This window comes from Oncorhynchus tshawytscha, linkage group LG23, assembly GCF_018296145.1.
Source record: "Oncorhynchus tshawytscha isolate Ot180627B linkage group LG23, Otsh_v2.0, whole genome shotgun sequence".
NCBI classification, from domain to species: domain Eukaryota; kingdom Metazoa; phylum Chordata; class Actinopteri; order Salmoniformes; family Salmonidae; genus Oncorhynchus; species Oncorhynchus tshawytscha.
Genome location: NC_056451.1, coordinates 18,334,189 through 18,346,373, shown reverse-complemented (window position 1 = coordinate 18,346,373; position 12,185 = coordinate 18,334,189). Strand labels below are relative to the sequence as shown.

The 12,185-nt window shown below is 45.6% G+C and overlaps 1 protein-coding gene across 2 annotated transcripts in view; it reads left to right on the top strand.

Moving 5' to 3' along the window:
* The first annotated feature begins 368 nt into the window (after positions 1 to 368).
* The window catches only part of znrf2b (zinc and ring finger 2b), a 114,730-nt gene continuing 102,913 nt past the window's right edge, over positions 369 to 12,185 (top strand). Inside the window, exon 1 of one of the 2 annotated variants that reach the window (XM_042304825.1) lies at positions 369 to 1,442. In XM_042304825.1, coding sequence (XP_042160759.1) covers positions 1,031 to 1,442 — 412 coding nt within the window. In that variant the 5' untranslated portion in view covers positions 369 to 1,030. The remainder of the gene's footprint in view (positions 1,443 to 12,185) is intronic. The other variant, XM_042304823.1, reaches the window with a different exon arrangement.

The following is a 12,185-nucleotide window of genomic DNA, read 5'->3' as shown; positions in this document are numbered from 1 at the left end:
TGTAGGCCTATGCAATAAATGTCACCAAAAATAATTGAATGTTCTGCATGTGAATGGATTCTTGAAACTGTCGTTTATCAGTTTATTCCTAGAGTCTATGGTTTATTATGTTTTATAAGAGGGACATGAACCATGACTGAGTTTGCAGGTTTGCCTAGATCTATTTGTGTCTCGTTTCCAGCAACAAATGCGTATAATTTAACAGGTACTAAAAGTATCCTCAGTCCTTTCCCACTGTCCTTGATCCTATTGCCCAGACGTGCCACTCCTGAGTGAGGCTTGCTCTTGTTATTGATGTCGCTTGGCTTGTGCACTGCTGGTGCTGACGTAACCTGACGCACAAGGACAGAGGATCCGCCTCCAAACTCGACTCACTCGGCAACCAAGTCAGTACTCAGTGCTGTGCGCACGTAGCCCCGTCCCGGCTATTGTCGTTTCTGCTCTGCTGTTTCTGTCATCCCCTTCCCTCTATCACTTCCTCCTACATTATAATAGTTTCACTGTGACTGCCTGCGGTCGGCTAACAAGGAAGCGTGGGGAGCGTGGCTCTTTACTTTCGTATGATAGAGAGGACATATGGCGGACTGTTATTATTCAGAAAACAACAGTCAAAGCATATTAATCCAAAACAAGCAACCGGGACGAGGAAAGATTCGATAACTGCAAAATGGCTACAAGTACTTATTCTGGATTATGTTCGTGACATGTTCTGAACTATTCGCAAAGTTTTAATGTTAAGCGTATTTACTTTGTTTTAGCGCACCGTAAGGACAGCTTTCCAAACCGTTGTTTTGCATCGCTGTCAGTGACTTTTATTCATTGACATTTTCAACCTGTCATTGGGTTCGTAACGACGTATAATTTCCACTTTTGGTATTTTTCTTTTAAACACTGCCCTGGACTGGGTGGTCGTGTGTTTGTGTCCCTTTGCGTTTTAAATGTGGCACACTCACTGACCGCCACCGTGCTGCACGAGCCCTTTAATAATTCCGGGTAAATCTGTCGACGTGTGTTGGCACCAGCGACCGACATGGGGGCTAAGCAGAGCAGCCCAGCCGCTAACGGACGGACCAGGGCTTACTCGGGCTCGGATCTACCTTCGAGCACCTCTACTACCAGCAATGGGAACGGTAGGACTGCAGCGATGGCAATGAGCTATCACGCGTACGGCCAGACGGCTCACGGGGCCTCGGGAACCACAGCGACCTCCAGTCAACACATTGGCCACAGGACGAGGTCCGTGGGAGGCAGTTCTGGAGGGTCAGGGCCAAGACCCCAGTCAGGCATCAACATCCCCAACAGCAGTGGAGCCTACAGCTCACAGGAGTCTGGCAGCAGCACCCCGGAGGAGGCAGAGAGGGACAGGTCCAGCGGGGGGCTAGGGGGTCCCCGGTTGTTGATTGGATCATTACCAGCACACCTTTCGCCTCACCTTTTTGGAGGTAAGAGACTGGCTGACAATAAGGTAACAACATGCAGCAAGCAACGTGTGTCTGTGTAGTGTTGAATCTGGTTTATTCACTGAACTCTGTCTAAATGTGTTTTACACCTGTTACTCACCAGTGTGGACCAAATGTGTCCTAACCTCAGTTTTACAGCTACTTGCAACTTGACGACATGTTTGTAGTAATAACTGTGTAATAATAGTGTTGCAACATTTTAGATGATCATAGTTTACAGTCATAATGCGTAGGCTACGATTCAATAACCCCCGCCTCATCCTCTTCCTCCTCCTTATCCTCCTCATCACCATCATTTACTTTTACAGTGCACACCATAGTAAGGAGTGTTCATTATCAGCAGTGAATGTGATACCAAACAGCCTTTTTTGGAGCGATTGAGAGCATTCATCTGATCTCTGCAACCACAACCCACATCATGTCCACTTCAGTATGACATAATAGTTGTAGGGGAGACCGGCTACACTAAATCTCACCACATGTGCCAGCAGACAGACATTCAGGTTATAAACTGTCTGTGTTGAGTGATCAAAGTCCACTCAACAAGGCATGCCTGTTGCTACAAGGACGTGTGTAATATCGCACAATAACAAAGTCTGCATCTGCATCTAGTCTATTCCATTAGCATTGGCCCTGATGTAACTAACAGAGTGACATTGATATCTGCTTGAAGAAGCAAAGGTATAATAGTTGGTTAATAGTCAGTTATAGCCTACTACTGTAGTTATTGAGCAAGCTAGTCAGTGATATGAGAATCACTTCTCCTAAATGAGGCTACTGTCGGTGTCCAGTCTAAGATGAGACCGCCTTGTCCAGATCAGACTGTCAACTCAGTTTCCGCAGGGCTTGTTTGCCTTTCTCTTCCCGACATGCTGTTTGAGGATTAGCTCGGTCTAGGAATTTAACAGATTAGGTCCAGAAAACCACACAAAAGATTGTGGTTACTTTGCAGTGAGCTGCTAAATATGCAGACATGCTGAATAGAGAGAGAAAGAGAGATTACTTCAGAGAAAGTCATTTCACTCTGCTTTCTCCCCATCTCTGAGGGGAATTATCATCATAAAACAAGCGAGAAAGGGAGGGAGAATTTACATGGATTATCTGGGTCTGGGGAATATTTGCTCAGCAATTATCTTGGCTGTGATTGTTCACTTGCTACTGCCACTTTAACTTTCAGAAAGGGAAGCTTCGACATGCCTCATCTAACATGCCTCAAGTAATTAATCAAATCCAACACGGGATGTATCTCGATAGCCACCCTATTCCCTATATAGTGCACTACTTTTGACTATAGGAGTAGATTGCCAGTACCATGATGTTTGTAAGGTTACATGGCCGTCTTTGGAACGTGTGATTGACCAGTGGTGGACCATGCAGGTCAAGGAGGCATGTATTCTCCCATTAGAATGTAGACCTAAACAATCGAGCACCAACTGATTGAGCCATTCATCAATCATCAACTCAACCCATTGAATTTCTCTCCACATTCTGCAGCCCTGCTCATTCAGACGCTGCTTCTCTCTCCCTTGTGCCTTCTTTGATACACTCACCCTGATCTCAAGCTGCAATTAAATTAAAACCCAAATTAGATTTGACCTCCACTCACCTCAGCTGCGCTGTTCACTCTCGCATAACATGCACAGCGCGCAGAAGCCCTGCTATCGTTTCATAGGAAACAACCAGGTTCAGACTTCACAGATGTATTCAACTCAGCTGCACTGTTTACTCTCACAATAGAATAGACTCGCCAGCCTCCAGAATCTCTGATGTCACTTAATAGTCTTAAGAAGCATGTCTGGTAAAAGTTCAGACTTCACGTACAGTATGCACAACAGGCCAGCTATTCACTCTCACACAATATAACCTACAGACTGCAACATTCTTTTCTAACAGTATATGCCTTGGATATCATGTCTGGTGTAAGTTTCAGGCTTCACACAGCTGGAGCACCTGTGGTGAAAACAGAGCAGCCATGTCGTTGAGTCGTTGGTTGCTCAGATGGAATTTCCCCGGCAGCTCTTGGGTTCTGTGTTGAGAGGCCAGCCTGTTCTCTGCTCTCAACCTTCTTCCTGCACCCGGGTCGTGGCGTGTTCTGTCAGGGTGAGACTCAACCACATCAGATCCACTCAGATGTAAACACAGTTAGAATGTAGACTCCTGTGTGTCTGAGAGCTGAGGAGGGATATTGTTTTACACACAGACACATGCACACATACAGTACATACAGTACATACATACATACATACATACATACATACATACATACATACATACATACATACATACATACATACATACATACATACATACATACATACATACATACATACATACATACATACATACATACATACATACATACATACATACATACATACATACATACATACATACATACACACTCACTCATGGCTTGGTTTTGACTATGCATGCTCTGACATGCACTGTCAACTGTGTGACCTTATATAGACAGGTGTGTGCCTTTCCAAATCATGTCCAATCAATTGAATTTACCACAGGTGGACTCCAAGTTGTAGAAACATCTCAGGGATGATTAATGGGAACAGGATGCACCTGAGCTTAATCTTGAGTCTCTTAGCAAAGGGTCTGAATACTTATGTAAATAAGGTATTTCTGTTTTTATTTTTAATGCATTTGCAAACATTTCTAAAAACCTGTTTTCACTTTGTCATTATGGGGTATTGTGTGTAGATTGAGGAAAAAAAATATTGAATCAGTTTTTTAATAAGGCTGTAACGTAACAACATCTGGAAAAAGTCAGTGAGTTTGAATACTTTCCGAATGCACTGTACATAGACGCTGCTGCTCCAGGAGAGGCCTATTTACACAGGTATGAAGAAAAGAGGGATGATGAATGGATCTGAATAATGAATGGATCGATGGATCTGAACAAAAATCTACAGATGAGGATTGAGGAAACACTGGGGAGTACAAAAAGACAGATTAACACGAGAACCCTTGGGCCTCGACAGACACCCCCCTTCAAGCTAATGAGCAGTCATTCCGACTGCAACATTCTAACAGTGCAATTAATACATTTCATATATGCTATCGTACATATAATCATTTAGTTGTGTTTATGAAGGCCTTGGGTAACTTTAGAATACTCTTGTTAAATGCACAATAGCATTTTCATTACTTTATGTAACTACAGGCTACATGTAAAAAAATATATATATATTTTCTTCAAGTATTCAATCAATTTTATTAATGGATTGCCATTGTTACAACTATGAAACAGAACGCCTATGTGTTGTATTACGGTAACCGTTTATTTTTACAACGATAAAAATAAATACAAATACCCCAACTACCAAGACGCACAGTCAAGACTCGCGGTCAAATGATGAAAACATCAGTAGCCTAAATAGTGAAACGCAGCACAAACGCAATAATGGCATTCTAATGAATTTTGACAGCAGTCAAAATAAGTCAGCACGTGCTTCTGTGCGTCTTCACGCAATGGCATCAGTTGGATTTCATTTAGCTGTTATCCACTTGTCTCAATATTTGAGTCAACAGTTGACTCAATATTCGTACCTTTCACTTGCTTGACACACGTTGACATACCTTTGTTTGGTTGTAATACGTAATCGTCTCCGGTTTCCTCTTGTTGTGTCCCGTCGTCTTGTCGTTATGGAGTGCAATGACTGTGCAGGTGCACTAAGGGAGGGAGCTCCCGTCTCACTTTGTTCACAGTGCTGGCCAGTTGTTTTCTTTGCAAGCAACTTGTTCGCCACTGACAGTGAAGTGAAGAAATTGTCCATGGTGACATTTCTCCCATTGCCAACGCAAGGTTCCACAAGCCTCATCACCACATTCTTCGACACTGGCTCACCTGCTGCCGATGTGTTTTTTCCCCAGAAACTGAAAGCCGTTCAGCATATACAATTACACACGCTCTCAGTAAGTAGCCTACTCCAAGTAGGTTAGAGTAGACTGATAAGACTTCTTTGATTTGGTTGACTGATGTAGGGTACATACCATCTGAAGATTATATTTAGAATGGATCAATACCAATAGAATGGCCCCCTCTGTTCTTCATTCACAATTGGTGATTACCTAATTATGCATCGTTTGCTCCCCCTCACTCATCAACTCACCCGTTCTCCCTCTGTCTCCCCATAATACTTTAATTTAATAATTTAATCTGTTATATGTGCGAAATTAGTTTCGGTATAGTTTATGTTCGAGGCAATTATCCGGGTGATTGTCTGCTGGACAATGTGCTTTCAACTGTCGGTCAGGAGGCAGTGTGTTATATAGACTTATTTAGGACAAAGTCAAGGACTGAGTGGAGCAGGCCCTACTGTCAGGAGGCAGTGTGTTATATAGACTTATTTAGGACAAAGTCAAGGACTGAGGGGAGCAGGTCCTACTGTCAGGAGGCAGTGTGTTATATAGACTTATTTAGGACAAAGTCAAGGACTGAGGGGAGCAGGTCCTACTGTCAGGAGGCAGTGTGTTATATAGACGTATTTAGAAAAAGTCAAGGACTGAGGGGAGCAGGCCCTACTGTCAGGAGGCAGTGTGTTATATAGACTTATTTAGGACAAAGTCAAGGACTGAGTGGAGCAGGCCCTTACTGTCAGGAGGCAGATTGTTATATTGACTTATTTAGGACAAAGTCAAGGACTGAGGGGAGCAGGCCCTACTGTCAGGAGGCAGTGTGTTATATAGACCTATTTAGGACAAAGTCAAGGACTGAGTGGAGCAGGCCCTACTGTCAGGAGGCAGTGTGTTATATAGACTTATTTAGGACAAAGTCAAGGACTGAGGGGAGCAGGTCCTACTGTCAGGAGGCAGTGTGTGTTATATAGACTTATTTAGGACAAAGTCAAGGACTGAGGGGAGCAGGCCCTACTGTCAGGAGGCAGTGTGTTATATAGACTTATTTAGGACAAAGTCAAGGACTGAGTGGAGCAGGCCCTACTGTCAGGAGGCAGTGTGTTATATAGACTTATTTAGGACAAAGTCAAGGACTGAGGGGAGCAGGTCCTACTGTCAGGAGGCAGTGTGTTATATAGACGACTTATTTAGGACAAAGAAAAAGTCAAGGACGGAGGGGAGCAGGCCCTACTGTCAGGAGGCAGTGTGTTATATAGACTTATTTAGGACAAAGTCAAGGACTGAGTGGAGCAGGCCCTACTGTCAGGAGGCAGTGTGTTATATAGACGTATTTAGGACAAAGTCAAGGACTGAGGGGAGCAGGTCCTACTGTCAGGAGGCAGTGTGTTATATAGACTTATTTAGGACAAAGTCAAGGACGGAGGGGAGCAGGCCCTACTGTCAGGAGGCAGTGTGTTATATAGACTTATTTAGGACAAAGTCAAGGACGGAGGGGAGCTGGCCCTACTGTCAGGAGGCAGTGTGTTATATAGACTTATTTAGGACAAAGTCAAGGACTGAGTGGAGCAGGCCCTACTGTCAGGAGGCAGTGTGTTATATAGACTTATTTAGGACAAAGTCAAGGACGGAGGGGGGCATGACATAAAAAACGGCAGAGTAATAAATTGAATAAATTCATGAGCAGTCAAAATGAGAAGAATAAGGGTGACCAAAGGTGAAAGAAAGGAGTGTGTGAGAGAGAGAGAGAGAGAGAGAGGAGGAGAGGAGTACATCTGACGAAATGGCTGCAGTGCAGAGCTAACAGTAAACAGATTGAAAAATCAATTGCGGTTGAGCTGCCGATGGGAGCGAACATAATAATTATGGACTGAATATATCAGCATTTGTCTCCTATAACTGGCATGGTTGGATTACAAAGGGATTATTGGTCAAGAGAAAGTGTGTGTGTGTGTGTGTGTGTGTGTGTGTGTGTGTGTGTGTGTGTGTGTGTGTGTGTGTGTGTGTGTGTGTGTGTGTGTGTGTGTGTGTGTGTGTGTGTTTCACATGACTGCAGTGAGTGAGTGGCGAGAAAGGCATTACCCATGCTGCTGTACTTTGATCACTGTCACATGAGAATTTACACGACAAAAACAATTCCTGAAGAGGAATGATTGTTATGTTTGTGTGTATAAATGTTTGTGAAACTACAATGACTTTTATGTCAAATCAGCAGTGAAAATACTGCTTCCCAGATGGACTCAAGCTGACCCTGAATAACGATTCACCTCTTCTGAAATTATTTTTGTCTTGTAAATTCTCATGTGACAGTGATCAAAGTACAGCAGCATGGGTAATGCCTTTCTCAAAACTAACTTACTGCAGTCATGTGAAACACGCACTCACTCTCACACACTCACTCACTCACTCACTCACTCACTCACTCACTCACTCACTCACTCACTCACTCACTCACTCACTCACTCACTCACTCACTCACTCACTCACTCACTCACTCACTCACCAGAGAGTGTCACTGTCTTGTTTTGCCTGATGACTGTCCGGTGTTATTCCCATGTTGGACTACCATCCTCGTAATCTAGCAATATTAGCATAAGAACCGCTTGAGAGGCCTCTCTCTCTCCGTTAACTCCTCCTCTCACCCCTCTTCTCTCCTCTCCAGCACAGCGTGCACTTGATATTTCATGCCTGCCTCTGTGCCTGCCTAACTGCCTGACTGATGCCCAGTGCACTTGGCTGCAGACAATTAATTTGTGATGGCTCTCTTTCATTCTCTTCAGACTGGCACATTCTTCTGCTCTCAACTTGTAGAGGCAAGAGCTCAAAGTGAAAGTCAGTTGAGGGAGAGGGAAAGAAAGAGAGAGAGAGGGGAGAGAGAGAGAGAGGGGGGGAAGAGAGAGAGAGGGGAAGGGAGGGGAAAAGAGAGAGAGAGAAGCAGAGAGAGAGAGGGTGGGAAAGAGAGAGAGAGGGAGAGAAAGAGAGAGGGAGGGGAAGAGAGAAAGAGAGAGAGAGGGAGGGGAAGAGAGAGAGAGAGAAGGGGAGAGAGAGAGTGTGGGGAAGAGGGAGGGAGAGAGAGAGAAGGGGAGGGAGAGAGAGAGGGAGGGAGGGGAAGAGAGAAAGAGAGAGAGAGGGAGGGGAAGAGAGAGAGAGAGAGTGTGAGAAGGGGAGAGATAGATAGAATAATGAAAGAAGTGATCAGGAGAGGATAGAGTAAAATACTAACAGGATGTCCCAGAATTCACTATGGGTTGTTGGGTATGGAGTACAGAATGGGTGATATGGGGGAGTGATAGATGACATGATGATGGGACATAGGGAGCTACCTTGCCCTTCTTTTCTCAGATAGGTGGGTCTCGCTCAATCATTGACCACTGTGACAGCTAATCTATACGGAGCCCTGCCTCACCTTAGTCACCTGTAGACAACACACTGTCATTAAGATGGAAATTCCCCACCACACACACACACACACATACATGCACGCACGCACACACATACACACACTGACATTCCGTTATGCCATGTCGCTGGTTAGTGTGTCCCAACAACAGGTTGTTAGTTTGTGGATGTGACTCTGCACAAGCTCTGCCTAATTATTAACCTGCCTCTTTAAGTGTCCTCTCTGTGATGAAAGCAGGCTTCCGTTCTGTTTAGACACCATGTGTTTGTGTCTGCCTGCCTGCCTGCCTTTGTCTTGTCTGTCTGCCTGTCCATCCATCTGTCTGTCTGTCTGTTTGTCCGTTAGCCAGCAGCTGGTCTCCCCTCTCCGCCCCAGGCCTGACAGTCATCCATCTGAGCCGTGTCACCTATTGATAGGGATGTGTGTTAATATGGCAACATGTCTCATTGTCCCGACATTAACTCACATGGCCCTGGCTGCACCTGTAAAACTGTCATTCCACATTTAAAGATCTGTCATTCCACCTTTAAAGATCTGTCATTCCACCTTTAAAGATCTGTCATTCCACCTTTAAAGATCTGTCATTCCACCTTTAAAGATGCCATTTTGTCTTTACGAGTGACACACTTAATGACATGAGTGTCTGGTGGTCTCTGGAGAACTAGATGTGGAGGCTCATCTTGCTCTGCTGGCAGGGGACCAGAGGAGGAGGGCTGGAGGTAGAGATCCAGTTTGTCAGTTTGTCTTTGTAGAGTTGAGCAGAGTAGTGCACACAGAGAGTCGGTTAACTGACAACTGCAGCACCTGCTGCTCACTCAACACACATGGAAATGCACTCACACATGCACACACATACCCAAACACACACACTTGTGAACAGAGAGAGCAGGACAAGAGTGGCAGGTAGGAGGAAGTGTGTGGTCTGCAGTTTGCTCTTTGCTCTGTGGGCTATTAAGGTTGGCTGTCAGCAGGTATTGTGCTGGTGCACCAACCGGAACAGTACCGCCCTCCGCCCAGTGAACGATTGTGTGTATACACACCACTAGACATGCAGAATTAGGATAATCCGCTAGCCAATGGGTTTGTTTTGCAGCAGGAGCAGTCTGGAGTGGGAGGGAGGAGACGAAGGGTACTGTGGTGTCTTTGAAGAAAGGACAGGAGAGGAGGAAAGGGAGGAGAAAGTGTGGGGAGTGGGAGGTACTGTGGTGTGTTTGAAGAAAGGAGAGGAGGAAAGGGAGGAGAAAGTGTGGGGAGTGGGAGGTACTGTGGTGTGTTTGAAGAAAGGAGAGGAGGAAAGGGAGGAGAAAGCGTGGGGAGTGGGAGGTACTGTGGTGTGTTTGAAGAAGGAGAGGAGGAAAGGGAGGAGAAAGCGTGGTGAGTGGGAGGTACTGTGGTGTGTTTGAAGAAAGGAGAGGAGGAAAGGGAGGAGAAAGCGTGGGGAGTGGGAGGTACTGTGGTGTGTTTGAAGAAAGGAGAGGAGGAAAGGGAGGAGAAAGCGTGGGGAGTGGGAGGTACTGTGGTGTGTTTGAAGAAAGGAGAGGAGGAAAGGGAGGAGGCGTGGTGAGTGGGAGGTACTGTGGTGTGTTTAAAGCGTGGGGAGTGGGAGGTACTGTGGTGTGCTGGGAGGAGAAACGTGGGGATGGGAGGCTGTGGTGTGTTAGAGGAGAGGAGGAAAGGGAGGGGCTGGGGAGTGGGAGGTACTGTGGTGTGTTCTGCGTGGGGAGTGGGAGGTACTGTGGTGTGTTAAAGGAGAGGAGGAAGGGAGGAGAAAGCGTGGGGAGTGGGAGGTACTGTGGTGTGTTAGAGGAGAGGAGGAAAGGGAGGAAGCGTGGGGAGTGGGAGGTACTGTGGTGTGTTAGAGGAGAGGAGGAAAGGGAGGACGTGGGGAGTGGGAGGTACTGTGGTGTGATCTCTGGGAGGTACTGTGGTGTGTTAGAGGAGAGGAGGAAAGGGAGGAGAAACCGTGGGGAGTGGGAGGTACTGTGGTGTGTTAGAGGAGAGGAGGAAAGGGAGGAGAAAGCGTGGGGAGTGGGAGGTACTGTGGTGTGTTAGAAAACAAAAGGAGAAAGCGTGGGGAGTGGGAGGTACTGTGGTGTGTTAAAGGAGAGGAGGAAAGGGAGGAGAAAGCGTGGGGAGAGGGAGGTACTGTTGTGTCTGTGGCTTGTATGCTGGTGCTAAATCTGACTTCTGCTTGCTGGGTGTGAAACATGCGCTGTAAGGCCGGGGCTCTAGCTGTGGCCCTACTCTGCTCTGGTCTGCTCTGTGTGGAGACTCCACATGTCTTAACATGTCTTCTCTTTCCCTACCTTCCTCAAAACACTAACCCTAGTCCGGGTATTATCTCTTTCCCTACCTTACTCAAAACACTAACCCTAGTCCGGGTATTATCTCTTTCCCTACCTTCCTCAAAACACTAACCCTAGTCCGGGTATTATCTCTTTCCCTACCTTACTCAAAACACTAACCCTAGCCCAAGTATTATCTCTTTCCCTACCTTACTCAAAACACTAACCCTAGTCCGGGTATTATCTCTTTCCCTACCTTACTCAAAACACTAACCCTAGTCCGGGTATTATCTCTTTCCCTACCTTCCTCAAAACACTAACCCTAGTCCGGGTATTATCTCTTTCCCTACCTTACTCAAAACACTAACCCTAGCCCAAGTATTATCTCTTTCCCTACCTTACTCAAAACACTAACCCTAGTCCGGGTATTATCTCTTTCCCTACCTTACTCAAAACACTAACCCTAGTCCAAGTATTATCTCTTTCCCTACCTTCCTCAAAACACTAACCCTAGTCCAAGTATTATCTCTTTCCCTACCTTCCTCAAAACACTAACCCTAGTCCGGGTATTATCTCTTTCCCTACCTTCCTCAAAACACTAACCCTAGTCCAAGTATTATCTCTTTCCCTACCTTCCTCAAAACACTAACCCTAGTCCGGGTATTATCTCTTTCCCTACCTTACTCAAAACACTAACCCTAGTCCAAGTATTATCTCTTTCCCTACCTTCCTCAAAACACTAACCCTAGTCCAAGTATTATCTCTTTCCCTACCTTCCTCAAAACACTAACCCTAGTCCGGGTATTATCTCTTTCCCTACCTTACTCAAAACACTAACCCTAGCCCAAGTATTATCTCTTTCCCTACCTTACTCAAAACACTAACCCTAGTCCGGGTATTATCTCTTTCCCTACCTTCCTCAAAACACTAACCCTAGTCTGGGTATTATCTCTTTCCCTACCTTCCTCAAAACACTAACCCTAGTCTGGGTATTATCTCTTTCCCTACCTTACTCAAAACAATAACCCTAGTCCGGGTATTATATTGACCATGACTGTTATTGTCATTTCCCTACCTTCCTCATTCACACACACACACACACACACACACACACACACACACACACACACACACACACACACACACACACACACACACACACACACACACACA